The sequence below is a fragment of the Eutrema salsugineum genome, unplaced genomic scaffold (assembly GCF_000478725.1).
Source record: "Eutrema salsugineum unplaced genomic scaffold, Eutsalg1_0 scaffold_13, whole genome shotgun sequence".
In the NCBI taxonomy this organism is placed as follows: domain Eukaryota; kingdom Viridiplantae; phylum Streptophyta; class Magnoliopsida; order Brassicales; family Brassicaceae; genus Eutrema; species Eutrema salsugineum.
The window spans coordinates 5,638,294-5,656,698 of record NW_006256885.1 but is presented as its reverse complement, the minus strand read 5'-3'; the positions used below and the strand labels follow the sequence as shown (position 1 = coordinate 5,656,698).

Genomic DNA, 18,405 nt, shown 5'->3' with positions numbered 1-18,405 from the left:
GAAGTATTTTTGTTTTGACAACACTGAACAACCAAACCGTCTTCACTCTTCAATCATTCATTCATTTTAACATGGATTTTTTTTTTTCTCTTCCTGTTGGATCAATTATTTCATTGTATACGCCTAGAGTGTGCAATTAAAATCTTTGTGGGCTAATGTACATACAGCTGAAGTTTGTTTAGGATAAATTGAAACAAAAGAAAATGATAAATTAACATGGAGATCACACTTGAATGCCTCTACACTCTTATCCTACATGAGATCGTGCGTCTTGTATTGAAAAGAAATGTTTGAGAGTTAAACTGTCAGAAGATAATACTCCTTAATATTTAAATTAAAAAGTATTGGATGTTTTTCCTTAATATAAAATTCATGCCGGCTTTTTATACTAATGTTTCGTTCTCTTTCGGCTCTTTCGGCAACTTTTAAGTGTTAACTAATTCGATTATGACCTCACATTATCTTGTTAGTCAAATTTGAATATTTAAATCTTACCTGAAAACTGAAAAGTAAAAAATTAAAAACTGTCAACAAAATGCAATTCATCTAGTGGTACAAACATCGATAGAGATAAACTCAGCAGTTGTAAGTTACAATTTTTTTGCTGACAAAATGCAATTCATCTAGGGTACAAAAATTCAAGTCCTTACAGTATTAAAAACAATGGATACGTAAGTGTAATGGAACAAATACATGTTCACAAGCAGATCATCTATTTGATGAAAGAAAAGATGAAATCGTGAATATTTAAGAGAAGAAGAGGAGTATGGCGACTATTTGATGTATACAAAATTATATAAGACTATTCAAGAAAACAAAATTATTAAATATATATATTGAATTGTATTTCTTTTAGTGTTAAAAAAAAAGAATTGTGTTTCTTTTTTCGTAATCTAACATGAATCTATCTGATCAAAAAAAGTTTTGATAGTGTTATCAAATCGTTCGAGAGCTGGACCTTATGTGTATCAGCCTATCAGGTATGGGAATTTTGATCCCGGAAAATAGAGAGTAACGAGTTAGGCCCGTTGATATAATACTCGAGAACCAACCAATAAGATAAACAAAACTTTAATATGATGGGTTTTAACTCAATTGGGCCTTATAGGCTGTCTTTTAAAATCAGGCGGGAACAATGAATATCGTTTAGGATTGATGACAACAATTTACAAAGCTGTAACCATAAGCGTAAAAACGCCGTCGTTGGGCTGTATATTTAATTGAACGCGAGAAGACGCGCCAAGTTGAAGCGCGTGATATAAACAGGTAAGTGGAATTGAGGTGGGACATTACACGATTCACGAACTTAGCGTAGCAACCCAAAAAAGGTGTAATAAATAAAGGTAAATGATGGTTGTTTTAGGTCATACACCGACAGCTTCAATTCAAGCCACGTGTTCTTCCCTCTTGTTCGGCTTCTTCTTACTAGCTTCACATGCCTTTTATTTTTTTCTTTTAAGTTTGGTTGCATTTCTTAATCACTTTCAATTTAAGTATTACCCACATCATTAACTATAGAAGATGACTAAGTAACTCTCCTTTTACTCTATTATCATCTTGAAAGCACCCGTTGTCCTAGTCCATATTATATTAATAATTTAGGACTTAAGGAAAAGTTCAAAGACTATCACTTTCACTCTCTACCATATTATACTCTTTACTATTTTAATAATCAATAAAAACAGTTACAACATATAAATAGTTCCCTCAATGTTAAATTCAAGGCATAATTACTCTATTTTACTATGATTCTTAATATATACTTTACCTTTTATTATTTCAGTTGTTAGAATAATTTTTCAATAGCTTTCTTCATAACTCTTTATTCAAATTTACTCATTTTTACTATGATTCCGAAATACAGTTGCAAATATATTAAATTTGAGTATCAAATTCTTTTAATGTTTTAATATAGAATATCTCTGAAGGATTTAGTATAAGCAGAACTTGTTTGTTCTGATATAAAATTCATACAAAATTCAATATAGTTCTTGTTTGTTCTGAAATTTTATTATTTTTGTTTATTAAATATAGTTTGATTAAAACATAAAAGACAAAAAGAAAGGGGGTGTGTATTATTCAATGATTATACAAAAAATTAAGCCGGAAAAGCGAATAATGGAAGCCGAGCTGAGCCGAGTTGAAACATAAAGAAAGCTAAAGTCAGCTAAAATAGTTAAAAAAATCAGACACCGTGTGGTCCCTACCACCAGCCTGTCCGAAAACCCAAACCTGTTTTGATACACAACACAGACCAGAGACCAGCCAAACTCACATCACATATCTCTCTTTCTTCTCCTTGTCTGTCTCTCACTTCCACTTTCCGATCGCCGACGCTTCAAGAAATCAGAGAAGAAGAAGTAAATTCTCCACACATTAAAAAAACAAAAGAACATTCTCTTTATAATTCCTTCTTCGTGAGATTATCTCAGTCTTCTACAGCACCATGGATCGCTGCATCTATGGTTGCTCCGCCGTAACTTTCTTCTTCTTCTCCTTCCTCCTCACTGCATCCGCTTTGCCACAGAATCTCGAACCGGGTCACCACAGCTTAAACGGGTCGGGTCAAATAAACTCAAACTCTGTCCTTGTCGCTCTCCTCGACTCTCGTTACACTGAGCTCGCCGAGCTCGTCGAGAAAGCTCTCCTCCTCCAAACGCTCGAAGACGCCGTCGGTCGTCACAATATTACCATTTTTGCCCCTCGCAACGAAGCTCTAGAGCGGGACCTTGACCCGGATTTCAAACGGTTCTTGCTCCAACCAGGTAACCTCAAATCTCTCCAGACGCTACTCTTGTCCCACATTATCCCCAATCGGGTCGGGTCAAACCAATGGCCCGAAGAGAACTCAGGTCGGGTCAAACACGCCACGCTTGGGCACGACCAAGTGCTGCATTTGAGCAAAACCAAAGGAAACGGAATCAGACTTGTGAATTCCGCCGTTATTACCCGACCCGATGATTTAACCCGACCCGACGGATTGATCCACGGAATCGAACGACTCTTAATCCCCCGCTCCGTCCAAGAAGATTTCAATCGAAGGAGAAGCCTCCGATCAATCTCCGCCGTATTACCCGAAGGAGCTCCGGAAATTGACCCGAGAACAAACCGTCTCAAGAAATCCGCCGCCGCTTCCGTCGCAGTACCCGCCGGATCTCCACCGGTTCTCCCGATCCAATCCGCCATGGCTCCAGGTCCGTCGCTAGCTCCGGCACCAGCTCCGGGACCAGGAGGTCCACGACACCACTTCAACGGCGAGGCTCAGGTCAAAGATTTCATCCACACATTGTTACATTACGGTGGATACAACGAGATGGCGGATATTCTCGTGAATCTGACGTCACTCGCGACGGAGATGGGTCGATTAGTGTCGGAAGGTTACGTCCTCACTGTGTTAGCTCCGAACGACGAAGCTATGGCGAAATTGACGACGGATCAGCTTAGTGAGCCCGGAGCTCCGGAGCAAATCGTGTATTACCACATTATACCGGAGTATCAGACGGAGGAGAGTATGTATAATTCGGTTAGGAGATTTGGGAAGGTGAAGTATGAAACGCTGCGTTTTCCTCACAAGGTTGCGGCTAAGGAAGCTGATGGTTCGGTTAAGTTTGGTTCCGGTGACCGATCTGCGTACTTGTTTGATCCGGATATTTATACGGATGGTCGGATTTCGGTTCAGGGGATTGATGGTGTTTTGTTCCCGGAAGAAGAGGAAGAGACGGTTAAAAAACCGACTAGTTCGGTTAAGAAAGTTGTTCAGCCAAGAAGAGGTATGTTTTATTGATCTTTTTATTTGATTGAATGTGTTGTGTGTGTTTATGGTTTATAGATTCCTGTTTTGGTGAATCGATTTCGCATAGTCATAGTGATGGAAATAATTAGTTATTGGTGAATTGATCTAATGTAGATTGATCGAGTTTTTTTACAACATTAGCATTGTGACTAATTAGGCTCGAAATCGTGTCATGTTCAAGCTCAATTTTCGTCCCGAATTTCTAATGAGAATGAAACGGAACATGACTATGGTCGTTCTTGAGGATATAAGAAGTAGCTCTTGTGATCGAATTTCACACGAATTTCTAAATTTTAGTACATAATTAAGGCTCAAAGTATTAAGTCATGTACTAAAAGTAAAGGAATGGTGAGGATATTGGAAAATGTCAAACAGAAGAAAGAATCATTAGAAGCTTCTTCACATTACCTAAAGCATCTTCTCACGTTTGCAAACTAATATTTGTTAAATTATTGGGGTTTTAGCTTTTTCTAAAGTCTAATTCCAGAAATATTTTAATTAGGTGACAGGAGATTGTGATTGGAATTAATTGATTGTGATCATGACCTAATAATTAAAATTTCTTATTTAATTAATCAACAGGGAAGTTGCTGGAAGTAGCATGTAGAATGCTTGGAGCTATTGGCAAGGACTCATATATAAGCAAATGCTAATGAATTCACAAACCCGAAGAGATTATTAAAGACAAATCTCTCAAGTGTATCTGTAAACACATACAAAAGGTAAGGATTCGCGGTAATAATTTCTTGGTCATTGATCGGTATAAATTATCGATTATATATCAAGAGTATTCTTAGCTGTCGCACTTTTACAGGTTCTTTATAGAAGAATGAAGATTGGAAAGAAGAGAAAGAACAAAAAAACTAGAGAGAAACATCAATGTTTAAATTATTCCTCAATGGAATATGAAAGGAGGGTTTGTTGAGTTTTCTTTATATTATAAAAAGTTATATTATTTTTTGGGAGGGGGTTTGATTTTTGGGTTATAAAAATTGTAATTAGATATATAAACTCAATTTTTTAAATTGATTTGGTGTATGAAAAATGAATCATAGTGGAAAAGAAAAGAAAAGACTTGAGAACCCACCACTTTTTCTTCACTCTTTTTTGTTAAACACTTTTTCTTCACTAGCAAGGATCTCATCTTTTCTTTTATTTGTGGATTGTTTGGTAGGTTATTCCCATTTGAATGGTATCATTATCATCATCATTATATCATTAGATATAGGTTGGGTACATAATAGTATATCATTACATGGCATAATAGTGAAAGGTACGACTTTTTATTTGATTGTTAAGCAAATAGAACACGAAAGGTATTTGGTAGAGCAGGGATAAAGAAACATGTGTAGGAGAGAGGAGATGAGTTGGCTTATGGCTGTCTTGTGAGATATTATTATGATTCGAGACCCAATTACAACACAAAGCTTAAAGCTATCTGACTTTTTCTATGTGATCATCATTCATCAAAATATATACTTTGTTTTTTCAATCGATGACTTTTTTTTGTCACCCTTCGATCTTAGTTAGTATATACAGTAGCTGAAACTCTAAACATGGGTTATTAAAAACAGGATACCATTTCAACCACTTAGACAATAACTTGTTTTAAAATCAGAGGGCCTAAAGTCTGTATGTTGATTAAGTAATGTTGCAGAACAAGCAAAATATGGTTAATGTAAAATCACAGAATAAGTGGAATGTTGACGGTCACGTATATTTTTCCATCAGATTTTAATTATTGGAAGGAAAATTTGAGTGTGTTATGAACTTATAATTAGCAGATTTTGATTTTTTTTTTATTTATATTTCAAGTGGTCGAAATAAATGTCTTTTTGCACAACTTTTCTAAATAATATTTTGTTAACAAAAAGAAAAACCAATGCGCACTTGAACATGATTATACATAATGGAGCGGACAAGAAATTTTGTTGGCACCGCAGTTCATAATGATAATGCTGAATAATGGTGACAAAAGATAAGAGAGCCCACAACAACACTTGAAATGACATGCTCCTTGACTCTATTCGTACTCTTAGTTTCCGTTCTTTATTTGTTTTTTTAGACTGGTCTTTTATTGGTCGACAAATACATGGATATTATTAACTGTTAAAAAAAAATACTTACGACTCTTCAATATTAGAGCGAAATCATGATCAAAAACAATCACGATTTCCAAAAAGTTTTTAAAAAGGTTTTAGACAATAACTGGTTGCTTTGTTTGTAAAAAATATGGTTGTTCGTACATTGCAATTTAAAAGTAAATTGAGAGCAAACTTGACTACCAAACTTTAAAAGCTTTAGTATGACAAAAGAGATGAAAACTGTGCTCTAGTTTCCTTCGTTCCCTGCTTGCAAAGGAGCTGCCAAAACAAAACAAAACAAACAAAAAACAGCTAAAAATGCGACCAAAAAGTATAAAACTAACGTAGAATAAATGACTAAATTAACAGTTAGATCGTACCTTTAGCGGCGGCTGCTGGCTCGTCCTGTGGCCTCATCGCCGGGAAGAGAATAACCTCCTGCAGACCACAATTTCAAATCATGAGTCTAGCCAGAAAGATTAAATCAAAACACAGAAATAAACTATTTGAGGTAAGAGAGTGTGACCTTGATGTTCTGTGAGTCAGTAAGGAGCATAGTAAGTCTGTCTATCCCCAATCCCCAACCACCTGTAGGAGGCAATCCATATTCCAAAGCATTACAGAAAGTCTCATCTAAAGCCATCGCTTCATCGTCTCCAGATTGTCGATCCCTGAGCTGATCAGCAAAACGCTGCCGCTGAACCACAGGATCGTTCAACTCGGTGTAGGCGTTGCAGAGCTGCGATCCAGTTTATAAATATGTGTTACTCAAAATACAACTATTGATGAAATCATCATATTCACCATCAGCTTTTACTTACTTCATGTTTGTTGATGAACAGCTCGAATCTCTCAGTCAAAGCACTGTTCGATCTATGCCATTTTGCCAAGGGACTCATGATCTCCGGATGGTTGATGATGAAAGTTGGGTTTACACATGTCACTTCCAGAAATTCTCCAACAAGCTGCAATAAGCGACAACTCTCACATTTAATACTTTATACTATATGTCCTACACAGTCAAAGGAGGGAGACGGAAGATTTTACTTTATCTAACAGACGGGCTGTTGTCTGAGGAGGAGGGCATTTCACATCAAACCTCGCACAAGCATCAATCAGATACTTGTTTGCTTCTTCGCTAGCCAAGTCTTTCGGTATATTGAGGTTAGCCACCTTCTCCAACTCTCCTATCATCTCAATCCTCCTACAAAAACAAAAGTTAAAGCAGATTGTTACCACATATAAGCTTTACCCTGAAGGTTGTTGTTTAATCAATGAAGATATTGCCTCAAACCTGAATGGAGGAGTGAAGTCGATTTCGATTGGCTCCTTATTATACCCATTAGCATGATACTTGATTTTGTAACCACCTGTTAATTCCTTGACCATGCCACTCAACATATCCTCAGTCATTGTCATCAGGTCATTGTAGTCTGCGTAAGCCATATAGAACTCGCATGTGGTGAACTCCGGATTGTGGGTCAGGTCAATACCCTCGTTTCTGAATTGCTTTCCAATCTCATAAACACGGTTCATGCCACCAACAATAAGTTGCTTAAGATAGAGTTCCGGTGCGATACGCATGAACAGCTTCATATTAAGATCATTGTGATATGTGACAAACGGTCGGGCCGCTGCTCCACCAGCAATCATGTTCATCATAGGTGTCTCAACCTAAAGAAAATTTAAGGACCAAACGAGAGAACAGAAAACTTGAGCCAGTTGCAGAATAATAAGAAGGAAATTTTGTGAGAAAATGAGAAACATAGAAACCTCCAAAAAGTTCTTGTTGTCAAGGAATTGGCGGACGTATTTAGTGATTTTAGATCGGGTTTTGAATATCTTGGGAACCTCCATGTTCAACATTAGATCAAGATGACGCTGGCGATATCGAGTTTCCTGACAGAAAAAATAAAATAAAAACTAGAATCTAAAACACCGACAGGAAGTTATCCAGCAAAAAAAATCTTTACATGACATTCAGTAGTGTAAGAGGCTACAACAATTCTTTATAGCCCTTTGAAAAATTGATGTTACCTGATCTTTCAGAACATATACGTCAGGATTCCTCAGTTCACCTGGAACCCAGTTTTCAGGTTTCTGCGTAATAAAAAAAAAGTGAAACAGGTTAGTGTAAAACAAGGTGACTCTAAGGTATTATAACAACCGCAGTGAAGTTGCTTTACATTTGAATCAGCATTCTCAGCCTTTCGTGGATTTCTCGGTTTACCTGGAACCCGGTTTTCAGGTTTCTGCGTATTAAAAAAAAAAGTGAAACAGGTTAGTGTAAAACAAGGTGACTCTAAAGTATTATAACAACCGCAGTGAAGTTGCTTTACATTTGAATCAGCATTCTCAGCCTTTCTTGGCATCATGTGTAGGCAATGGGACAGAACAATAAACGATCGGGGGAAGATACTCAACTCTCCCCTCTTAGTTTTTCCTGAAATTAGAGTAATGTGAACAGTGAAAATGAATGATGGGCTAAAAGGATGAATAATAGAAAATCATAGTGGCAGCACAAACCTGGAAACCCAGTGACACCAACAATATCACCACGCTTAACATGCGCATGGAGCTTTGAAAACTCAGCTTCATCCAATCCTGACTTACTGAGACAAGAAAATGCAATATACACTAAGTAATTCTATTCAAGAGCATTAAGTTGACAAAGAAGAGAATCTGGTAAACAAAGCATTCACCTTGCATCAGCCATAACTTGGACCTTGTATTCATCACCGTGTAGATCATAGAAGAAGAGCTTGGACGAAGAAGATCGCTTGTTCATTATCCGGCCTAGCAAAGTTAAAATTAAATAAAAAAGGATTAACGTCCGTTTCAGCGTAAGGGCAAGTGGCTTATTAAAACTTACACAATGGCATTTAGCGGTTTAACTTACCAGCTAGAGAAACTTCAGCGTCTTCAACATGATCCCCATTGTTTAAGCTACCATACTTCTCAATATATTCAGGAATGGACATTGACACAGAAAACTTGTGAGGATATGGATTCTCTCCCTTAGCCTTCTCGGCCGCAAGATATTTCAGTCTGTTCTCAAAGTATTGCTGCAAAAGATCACACAAGCAAAAAAACAAAAAAGAGCACTTGATTAATACACACACTTATAACAACATTACATATAAGATAATGAGAAATTATAGAACAGATTATATACCGTCGGATCCATATCCTCATCATCTGCAGCCACTGACTTCTGGCTCTGGGCCTTAGGAGCCTACATCAATCAAATAAAAACCTCAGAGTTTTGTTTTTCGAATTTCTCTTCCGGATCAAATCATATGCAAGTACCCAACCAGTTCTCAATCTATGATCATTTCCCTAGAATATAACGTAAAAGTTACGAATCAGAAGAAAAGCGAAAAGAGAATGGCTCACTTGTTTGGCCTTTTCCTCTTCCTTGAGTTTCCTCTCTTCCTCTCTCTGCTTCATCTTCAGTTCCTTCTTCAGAGCACTGCAGCATTTTCACGAAAATGCCATCCGCCCACAATCAGATTCGATGTCTATCAAATTCCATACGAAGATTCACAAAATTCGAGAGTAAAAGGAAAACGTACTTTTTACTCCGAGGTCCAGCTCCATCACTAGCACCAGGCTCAGCAATCGAAGAGTTAGAGGAATCCATGGATAATTCAGAAATCGCTTGCGTAGTTTTATCAGCCGAAGCTTCCATAATCAGCTTCCTGGTTCAAATATTCAGAAGAGAAAACGCTTGAGTGAAAACCGAGTTTTTATGAAGTAAGAGTTTCGACTGCGAATAAATCAGATATATCCAAATTGGCGAGAAAAATAACCTACCGGTGAAGAAGAAGAAGAAGAAGAAGAAGAAGACGGCGAAGAAGAGGAAGATGAGGAGGAAACTAGAAATGAGCCTTCTTTAGGGTTTATTCCTCTCTCTCTTTTTTTCTTTTTTTTTACGCGGGTCCAGCCCATTAGTCATTAGACTCATTTACTCATAAGTTTTTTATCGGATTCTATCGGTTTATGCACGAACCGAGCCGGTTCGTTCAGATTTAACGATTTAAAATTCGATGTTTTAAAATTGAAAGTCTAGTAACAATTCTTCCATAACACATTCATTTTCTTACGTACTTTCATCACTTTTGTATTATATTGACTTTTTAAAATCATCTATTATATTAAATCAAAAGCACATTTAGTACTTGCTTCCAAACACTCTTAATTTTTTTTAAGTGTTTAAAAATAATTTTAATAATTATTTATATTTAATTTCGAAAATTAGTTATTAATTTAAATATTTTTAGAGTTCCTTAAATATAGGTAATTTAGATTTTATTTGATTTGATTAAAAATAATAAATCAGATATTAATTTAGATTTGATTTAAAGATTCTAATTTAAATAATTTCTATACTATTAAACATTTTTATCAAAAATATCTAGAATTTTTGAAAAAAAATAATTCACATATAAATAATGGTTCATATTTGAAATATAAAATATTTATAATGATGTAAATGAGATGATATTTATGTTGCTTATATAATATATTTACGATTATGATTTATTTACAAATTATTAATAAAATAATAGGTAAAATTCAAATATATAATTTAAATATTAAAAATATATTTTTTAAAATTTATAGAACTAAAAATATATATAAAACCGGGTTAAAAATATTTTGGTAACTAAAATCACTAATTTTGAATTATACATGTATATCGAAAATATATTTTTCATACAAAATAAAAACATAAAAACTTAAAAATTATTGCATACACTATAATGTGGTTTGAAAAACCAGTTGTAAACTCCCTTCGTTGATTAAATTTTAGAAAACTATAATGCTAAATAATATTGTTAATACATCTCAAACTTTTAACAAATATTTATATTCTACGATAATATAAACAGAAAAGTTAGAATTAAGTTTTTATAATAGTTCATTTTGAATTAATATTAGCGGACGGGTTAAAATTATATTTTTATAATCATAATAAATTTTAATACTATAAAATTTTTCTAAACACAAAAATCATTATTAAAAAATATATTTATAAAAATAATTATATCTAAACTCAAAAACACAAATTATATTACAAAATTCGTTAAACAATAAAAAATATTCTTGTGCAGATGCACGGGGTTAGAATCTAGTCTATTATATTAAAACAGAAGCACATTTAGTACTTGCTTCCAAACACCCCTATTTTTTTTAAGTATTTAAAAATAATTTTAAAAATAATTTATATTTAATTTCGAAAATTAGTTATTAATTTAAATATTTTTAGAGTTCCTTAAATATAGGTAATTTAGATTTGATTTGATTAAAAATAATAAATCAGATATTAATTTAGATTTGACTTAAAGATTCTAATTTAAATAATTTTTATACTATTAAACATTTTTATCAAAAATATCTAGAATTTTTGAAAAAAAAATAATTCACATATGAAAAATAATAATCATATTTGAAATATAAAATATTTATAATGATGTAAATGATATGATATTTATGTTGCTTATATAATATATTTACGATTATGATTTATTTACAAATTAATAATAAAATAATAGGTAAAATTCAAATGTATAATTTAAATATTAAAAATATATTTTTAAAAATTTATAGAACTAAAAATATATATAAAAATCGGATTAAAAATATTTTGGTAACTAAAATCACTAATTTTGAATTATACATGTATATCGAAAATATATTTTTCATACAAAATAAAAACATAAAAAATTAAAAATTATTGCATACACTCTATAATGTGGTTTGAAAAACCAGTTGTACACTCCCTTCGTTCATTAAATTTTAGAAAACTATAATGCTAAATAATACTTTTAATACATCTCAAACTTTTAACAAATATTTATATTATACGGTAATATGAACGAAAATGTTAAAATTATGTTTTTATAATAGTTCATTTTGAATTAATATTAACGGACGGTTTAATATTATATTTTTATAATTATAATTAATTTTATTACTATAAAAATATATCTAAACACAAAAATCAATATTTTCACTTATTAAAAATATATTTATAAAAATAATTATATCTAAAATCAAAAACACAAATTATATTACAAAATTCGTTAAACAATAAAAAATATTCCCGTGCATTCTAGTTACTATTAATGTTACATCACTATATTTGTTGAAACTCGAAACATTTGTTGCAAATCTTACACTAACCAAAAGTACATAAAAACAATTGATGATTCCTTGTATAAAGTAATTGTTATAAGCTCTTTGCAACTTCAAAGATTTGGCATTACCAAATCTCCCAATTTCAAGTCCTTCTCAGCCATGACCTGAATCCGAAACAGCCCGGTTTACGTTTTCTCTGCAATATCGAGCTCTTGCCGCCATTTAAACCGCTCGGTTTGTCGTCACTAATCTCTGTTGTTTGGCTGAAAAGAGTTGTGGCTTGTGAGATTGTTATCCTTGTGACCTCTTCATCAGAGTTTGTAGTAAGATCGATCTCAGGTGATGCAGGAGCTATTTTGTTGCCTTCTCTTGCAAAAGAACTCGATCCATTTCGCCTATAAACAACTCGGAAAAGGTTAAACCCTTTAATCGCATGCAAGCAAATCACTTTCTTGAGAATAATCTTTAATCTTTTACCTATTGATGTTGTTGTTGTGATAATGAGTGAAGGATGCTTCATCAAGAACTTCTTCAGTTTTAGGATCTTGAATACAAACTTTGCTACTTGAAACAATCGCAGTGCTCTCTGAAAGCTGTTTTGGTGATGATGATGGTGGTGATGCTTCTTCTTCTTCTTCTTCCGAAGAGGTTGACGTGTTGTTATCTGTTCTGGATTTTCTAACCATTGATATCACTCTCTCTAATGTCCCTAAAGCTTGCTTCACCTCTGGACTTATGCAGAATCGTGTTTTACCATTGTTCTTTTGAGTCTTACCTATGACATTTTCATCCTCTACCGAAAAAGAAGAAGAAGAGGAAGAAGAAACACTTTTATCTTCTTCTTCATCATCACATTCTTCTTCCTCAATCTCAGCAACATCTCTTTTGCAAGGTTCATTTCCGTGATTTCGAGTCTCATCAGCTTCCAACTTAGGTTCTTCTTCATTGAATTCTCTTCCTTCTTGGCTATGGAGCACATTTTCATCAGATTTATCAGTAGAATACAGAGCTTGACGTATCTGAGTATATAATGGATCAGCTAAAACTCTGTTGTAATCATCGGATTTCGCCACCGAACCAATAGTCTGTACACATTCAAGTAAACATCACACAAGCTTGTCTACTTTAGCAACCAAAATTCAGTTTATTGTGAACTAAATAAACAGAAAATTGACCTTCTTGAAAAGTCTGAAACCGTTGCCGAGGAGCTGCCTCGACATAAAATTTATTAGAGATGGAGGGACCAAGTCCAGCTTTATATCGAATTCCGATATGTATCTACAAAAGTTTCACAGTTTGAAAACAAAAAAACCAAAGACATTTCAAGTTTCTGGTTTTATAATGTTATTCAAAATGTTTATCACTCACTCACTCACACGCACCTTAAGTAACTCCTCTCTGGAGACACCTTCTGTATTGCAACTCCACCTACTAAATCAACCCTCACTGCATTCTCTGCTTTAGAAATACCGTTCTTGTCGATGCTCTCTACTTCTGATGCTGAGATCTAAAGATGATACTAATAGATAACAGTTTAGGATTGATGTCAAAATGACTAAGAACTGGATTAAGATAAAACTCTTAACTTTGGTATTACCGAGTTTAGTAGGATGATGACTAAACCGTCTTTAAAGTATTCGAATAAGAAAAACTTCAAAATAGCTTCTCTGTCTGTCATTGGCCACGGCACTTTCGTCCTTTCTTCCGGAAAAATATTAATCCAAAGTTTCAGATTCAGATTAGCAGCTTCAGGAAAATGTAATACATAGAAATGAGAACACAAACAAGTGTTTGAAACAGACCTCACTAAACATATCTGTTCATTGATCCGAAACTTCTGTAAGCATTTAGTTTGTAAGATCCTGAATGCCGGAAATGAAGACTTTGGCCACCTGAGACATAGAAAATATAAAACCAAAAAACACTGTTAATTTCCATCTGAGAGAAGCGAAAAACCGCACATTGTTTTGCAATTTCTCTAGATGTTCATAACCAAAATGATACTCACCATTTCTCATAGAGTGATGTTTCCCATGATACACATAAACCTGCATAAACGCAGTTTAGAATCAAATTGAAAACCTTTTTTTTCTAGCAGTTAAAAACTCTTAAGAGAACTTACAGTCTTGGATAGGCCCTTCCATGTAACCTTCAACAAGCAACGTGTGAAATGGACTTCCTTCAAGTCCTTCACGGTACATAACACGACAATCTTCATGATCATGTTTCACCTGTGGATAAGAGAAAACTTTTGTAACATTGTGACAATTCTGTTTTTAGGTAAGTTAAAGAACCACAAAGAAATAAATCATCAATAACAAAAGATGTCCAAATTTAACAAAAGGCAACATACTTTCCAATCACCATAAGACCCCTCCTCGTTGCTTGATTTAGAAGGTTCTTGATCCTTTGTTGATACACTCCTAAGCTTCTCAAGTATACTAGATAAATCAGCTACTCTTTGATCCAATATATCCACATCACACTCTGTGAAAAGAAAAAAAAACATGAGAAAACGTTAAAGCAAGGCAAGAGTAAAGCAGCTAAGAGAGATTTCATTGTAAAGAAAAAAAACCTTCATTTAGCTGTTTTCTGATGAGGGTTTTCAGAGTTTGCTCATTAGTGAGCTCAGGAGACGTCAAGGTCTTGTTAAGTCTCTCTCTGTATTCACAAATCTCTCGTTTCTTCTGCATACTCGCATCTCAAATTGAATCCGTGGACAACCTTTAGAAAACAAATCTGATCCTCAAATCAGACATCCAAGAGAATCAAAACTCAGAAGATTGATAATTTTAAACCCAGAATTTCTGCAACTCAAATTCGAGTTCAGTCAACCAAAAAGTAAAACAGAGAAACTGGATAAGAAGCCAGGAAAGGGGGAATCGGAAATCAACAACAACTTCCAGATCACGATGCTTCGTGTGGGAAGAAGAGAAAGCCTCAAACGTACGGAAGCTATAAGAAAGCTTGGAGATTGAGTTTTGCCAGACAAAACCCAGCTAGCTGCTGATGCGTAACCTACGAGGCAAGCAAAGAACGTGGAGTTGTGTTCTCAACTAGAGATACTTCCTCTCATTTTCTCGGGAAAATACAAACAAAATATGGGAAAGAGCAAAAAGAGAGAGTCGTTTCATTCCCAAAATGCTTAAAGTTGCACGCCCATTCCAAACGGATTGAGTTTTTTTTGTTAGACTTTAGAGGACGAGGTCGGTTAAATGTCGTTGTCAATTGACTAATATATGAATGATCTCTTTTGTTTTTTCTTTTGTTTTTTTTTTTCACAACAAAATATAATCTAATGTCCGTTTTTAAGTGACTTTGTCATGAGATATATTTTAAATTGATATATACTTTGATCCTAATTCATCATTTCGTTGTGTTAAACCACAAAAACTTTTTAATTTGAAAGATTTTGACTTACTTTTTTTGAATGATTTCTTACAAAAGATGCATTCTAATTAATGTGATTGAACAAATGATTTCATAAAACTTTAACAGAAGCAAAAACTATTACTTTAATTTTCTATATATAAATCAGAAAAGAATGTGCATGAATAGAACTTTAGTTTCAATGTGTGTAGATGCATGAATAGATGTTTTAATCGACTTAACTACTATAAAGAAAATGTAGACACTGATTATACTTAAAAAGTGTTAGTAATTTTATTGCATTTGGGGACTTTTGAAACCCATGTGGGTGTGAGTTTTAAGTTGATGTAATCTAGAAATTATGTTTGGAAGAATTTGAGTTGGGCTCGGATCTCTCAAGTATCTGATTTCATCTTCATTCACATTCTTGAGATCTTACCTTTTATCTCCTTTGCATTGAACTTTAATAAAATTTGTTCTCAGTCTATGGACTTAAGCTGCGAATTTTTAAAATCATGTCCTATGGTGATAAACATGATCAGTCTAAAAATGAAACATTTGACCTATACACACATATTTAAAGATCGTGTGTTCCAAACTCGAATTATATTAGTCAAAGTCAAGATGTACTATATTGCAACTAACACCATAGCTTATACGGACACAGTGACATGAAATATTAAAGTTCACAGTCGTTTTAGACAGCCATTGGTTTTCAAAACACATAGTAAAACAAATAAAAGAAAAGAAAAGTATCACATAGTTTTTGATAACACTTGCTTAACTACTAACCGCAGCAGCCGCCATTGTTCTGTTGGATTGGCTGGCCTTTCATTTGGACAGTTCCACTTCCAGATGCCTTGTTTGCATTCGGCTGACTCCCCATTCTACCAAAATTACAAGTGTTAATAATACGATCAATCAGACTCAATAAAACGAAACCGAACTAGTATGTAGATACAATGAGATCAAACAACTATCATACGATACAATAACAGAAACTCCAAGTACATAAGCTTGACGAGGAGGCTGCAAGAGATTGATACAGCGGTAAGTTTTCTTTCCATTAGGCATCAAGCCTCCAAAAAACGCATTTCAGATTTAAAAACTTTACTTGAGTGGTTCGTTTCATGAATCATAGCAGAAAAAACCCAAAGAATAACGGAGAATAGTTTAGAACAGCTTCACTATATCACTAGGGACTATAGAGAAAAATATTGCAGAAAATATGACGAAAGATAAAAGATGGTGAACATACTTCTTCTTGATCTCGCCAGCAATAGTTAAGAATGCCTGTTCGACGTTGATAGAATCCTTAGCACTGGTCTCAAGAAAGGGAATTCCAAGCTCATCTGCTAAGGCCTGAAAGTGTTTTTTTTTTATATATATATACAAAGTAAGATAAGAAAGCCACGGCTGTCTGATGAGAAAAAAAAGGTACTGAAAACAAGCAAATTTTTAATGATCATCTAACTATTGGACTTTGGTCAATGATCGTATACATTCATAGCCTTAAGTTGTGGTATAACAATCTCAATGGTCGTAGTATCATCACAAGGTCAAAGATTAGTGCTACCATGTTATGATCAAAGGAAGAAAAGGTAAAATTACAATGTTTGCAATTCATCTAGATGCACATAGGAAAGAAGCACAATCATTACTGTGAGCAAAAAGAATGCGAGAGGAAGTTCAATTGTGGATGCGAGCTTACCTTTCCAGTTTCGGTGGAAACAACTTTACTTTCAACCATATCATTTTTGTTACCGATAAGAAGCTTGCATACACTTTCATTAGCATATCTATCGATCTCACTCAACCACTGCTTCACGTTGTTGAAGCTTTCCATCTCAGTACAGTCATACACAATCTGTTGCAATATCATCATTAAGCCCCATCAGCAAAAAAACTGGGTTCGAACATTTAAGATTAAAAAACTCAGGACTCTTCTTTCCACTAACAAACATGTTTCCATTACACAGAGCCGAGCAATATGACAAAATCCACACAGATATTAAGAAAGATTTCTCACGATGATTCCATGAGCTCCTCTGTAGTAGCTGCTAGTGATGGTCCTGAAACGCTCCTGCCCAGCAGTATCCCACTAAAGAGAGCAGAAACAGCGAATGATTCAACACATAATTATTCGAAAACATGTTATAAAATGCACTCATCGGGAGATTTAAACTCACGATCTGCAGCTTAATCGTCTTCCCGTCCAGCTCAATCGTCCTAATTTTCTGCCATTTGAGCCAACAATGATAAGCAACTTGTGATGAACAATCAACCAAATCACATATAAAACCATTTAGTATGAATACATGTGCTCAGTACACATACAGACGGAGAAATGTATGCTCATCTAAGGTTATGTATGCATATAAGAACATAATGATAAGGGAACTCACGAAGTCAACACCAATGGTACTGATGTAACTGTCAATGTAAGCATCATCCTGTAAATCAAACAAATCCAAAATTTCATGTTCAACACGAAACGTTTCAATTAAAAACTCGAATCAATTAAGAATCAAAACAAGTCAAACTCACAGCGAATCGAAGAAGCAGGCACGATTTTCCAACAGACGAGTCACCGATCAACAAAAGCTTGAACAGATAATCGCTAAAAAACAGAAAAAAAGCCCAATAAACAGAAAGTGAAATCGGAAGGAATACAATGCGCAAGAAGAAAACACTTACTACTCGTTGCTCATGATTTCTCAAAGCTATAGTGCGCTTTCGATTTGATTCGATGACGATGTGTGGAAAATTTTCTCTAAGAAAACGCTTTCTCTCTTTTCTCTTTGGGGTAAAGAAAAGCTTTGGTTTAGGCGTGTCAATTAAGTGCCATGAACATTGAAGCCCACGACTTCAAATGGATTTTTTTTTTTTATATTTTAATTTTATTTTAAATTTTTAAATATTACTTTAATTCTTTTTCTTGTAGTTGTAACTTAGTATATTAGTCACGAGAAAATAAAGAAGCTTTTGACCTTCTCTCACTAATTTCCTTACATA

The 18,405-nt window shown here is 34.2% G+C and overlaps 4 protein-coding genes across 6 annotated transcripts; 1 reads left to right on the top strand and 3 right to left on the bottom strand.

Moving 5' to 3' along the window:
- Nucleotides 1-2,282: 2,282 nt before the first annotated feature.
- LOC18023246 (fasciclin-like arabinogalactan protein 18) lies at nucleotides 2,283-4,879 on the top strand. Its single transcript, XM_006407358.2, has 3 exons — nucleotides 2,283-3,770; nucleotides 4,376-4,515; nucleotides 4,608-4,879. Exons 1-2 carry the CDS (start codon nucleotides 2,447-2,449, stop codon nucleotides 4,444-4,446), a joined length of 1,395 nt encoding a protein of 464 aa, XP_006407421.1. The 5' UTR covers nucleotides 2,283-2,446; the 3' UTR covers nucleotides 4,447-4,515; nucleotides 4,608-4,879.
- A 1,095-nt stretch (nucleotides 4,880-5,974) lies between these two features.
- LOC18023338 (lysine--tRNA ligase, cytoplasmic) lies at nucleotides 5,975-9,808 on the bottom strand. Of its 3 annotated transcripts, XM_006407357.2 has the most exons (17): nucleotides 9,694-9,808; nucleotides 9,453-9,578; nucleotides 9,274-9,349; nucleotides 9,053-9,112; nucleotides 8,777-8,942; nucleotides 8,580-8,673; nucleotides 8,404-8,489; nucleotides 8,217-8,320; nucleotides 8,064-8,129; nucleotides 7,915-7,977; nucleotides 7,651-7,776; nucleotides 7,172-7,551; nucleotides 6,925-7,081; nucleotides 6,699-6,842; nucleotides 6,404-6,616; nucleotides 6,258-6,315; nucleotides 5,975-6,156 (listed from the first exon to the last, which is right to left on the bottom strand). In XM_006407357.2, exons 2-17 carry the CDS (start codon nucleotides 9,566-9,568, stop codon nucleotides 6,125-6,127), a joined length of 1,941 nt encoding a protein of 646 aa, XP_006407420.2. In that variant the 5' UTR covers nucleotides 9,569-9,578; nucleotides 9,694-9,808; the 3' UTR covers nucleotides 5,975-6,124. The 3 variants fall into 3 exon arrangements, with proteins under 3 accessions (XP_006407420.2, XP_006407419.2, XP_024015391.1); XM_006407356.2 differs by lacking the exon at nucleotides 8,064-8,129; XM_024159623.1 differs by lacking the exon at nucleotides 9,694-9,808 and having other exon boundaries at nucleotides 9,453-9,579.
- Nucleotides 9,809-11,991: 2,183 nt separating this feature from the next.
- Nucleotides 11,992-15,166, bottom strand: LOC18023337. Its single transcript, XM_024159659.1, has 10 exons — nucleotides 14,597-15,166; nucleotides 14,375-14,508; nucleotides 14,144-14,252; nucleotides 14,030-14,069; nucleotides 13,824-13,913; nucleotides 13,619-13,718; nucleotides 13,404-13,528; nucleotides 13,197-13,299; nucleotides 12,499-13,106; nucleotides 11,992-12,416 (listed from the first exon to the last, which is right to left on the bottom strand). The coding sequence occupies exons 1-10, from the start codon at nucleotides 14,712-14,714 to the stop codon at nucleotides 12,164-12,166; spliced, it is 1,680 nt and encodes a 559-aa protein (XP_024015427.1). The 5' UTR covers nucleotides 14,715-15,166; the 3' UTR covers nucleotides 11,992-12,163.
- Nucleotides 15,167-16,043: 877 nt separating this feature from the next.
- Nucleotides 16,044-18,263, bottom strand: LOC18023336 (ras-related protein RABD1). The gene is made up of 8 exons (XM_006407354.2): nucleotides 18,088-18,263; nucleotides 17,938-18,010; nucleotides 17,796-17,843; nucleotides 17,580-17,627; nucleotides 17,420-17,491; nucleotides 17,102-17,257; nucleotides 16,649-16,752; nucleotides 16,044-16,277 (listed from the first exon to the last, which is right to left on the bottom strand). Exons 1-8 carry the CDS (start codon nucleotides 18,099-18,101, stop codon nucleotides 16,178-16,180), a joined length of 615 nt encoding a protein of 204 aa, XP_006407417.1. The 5' UTR covers nucleotides 18,102-18,263; the 3' UTR covers nucleotides 16,044-16,177.
- Between the last annotated feature and the right edge of the window lie 142 nt (nucleotides 18,264-18,405).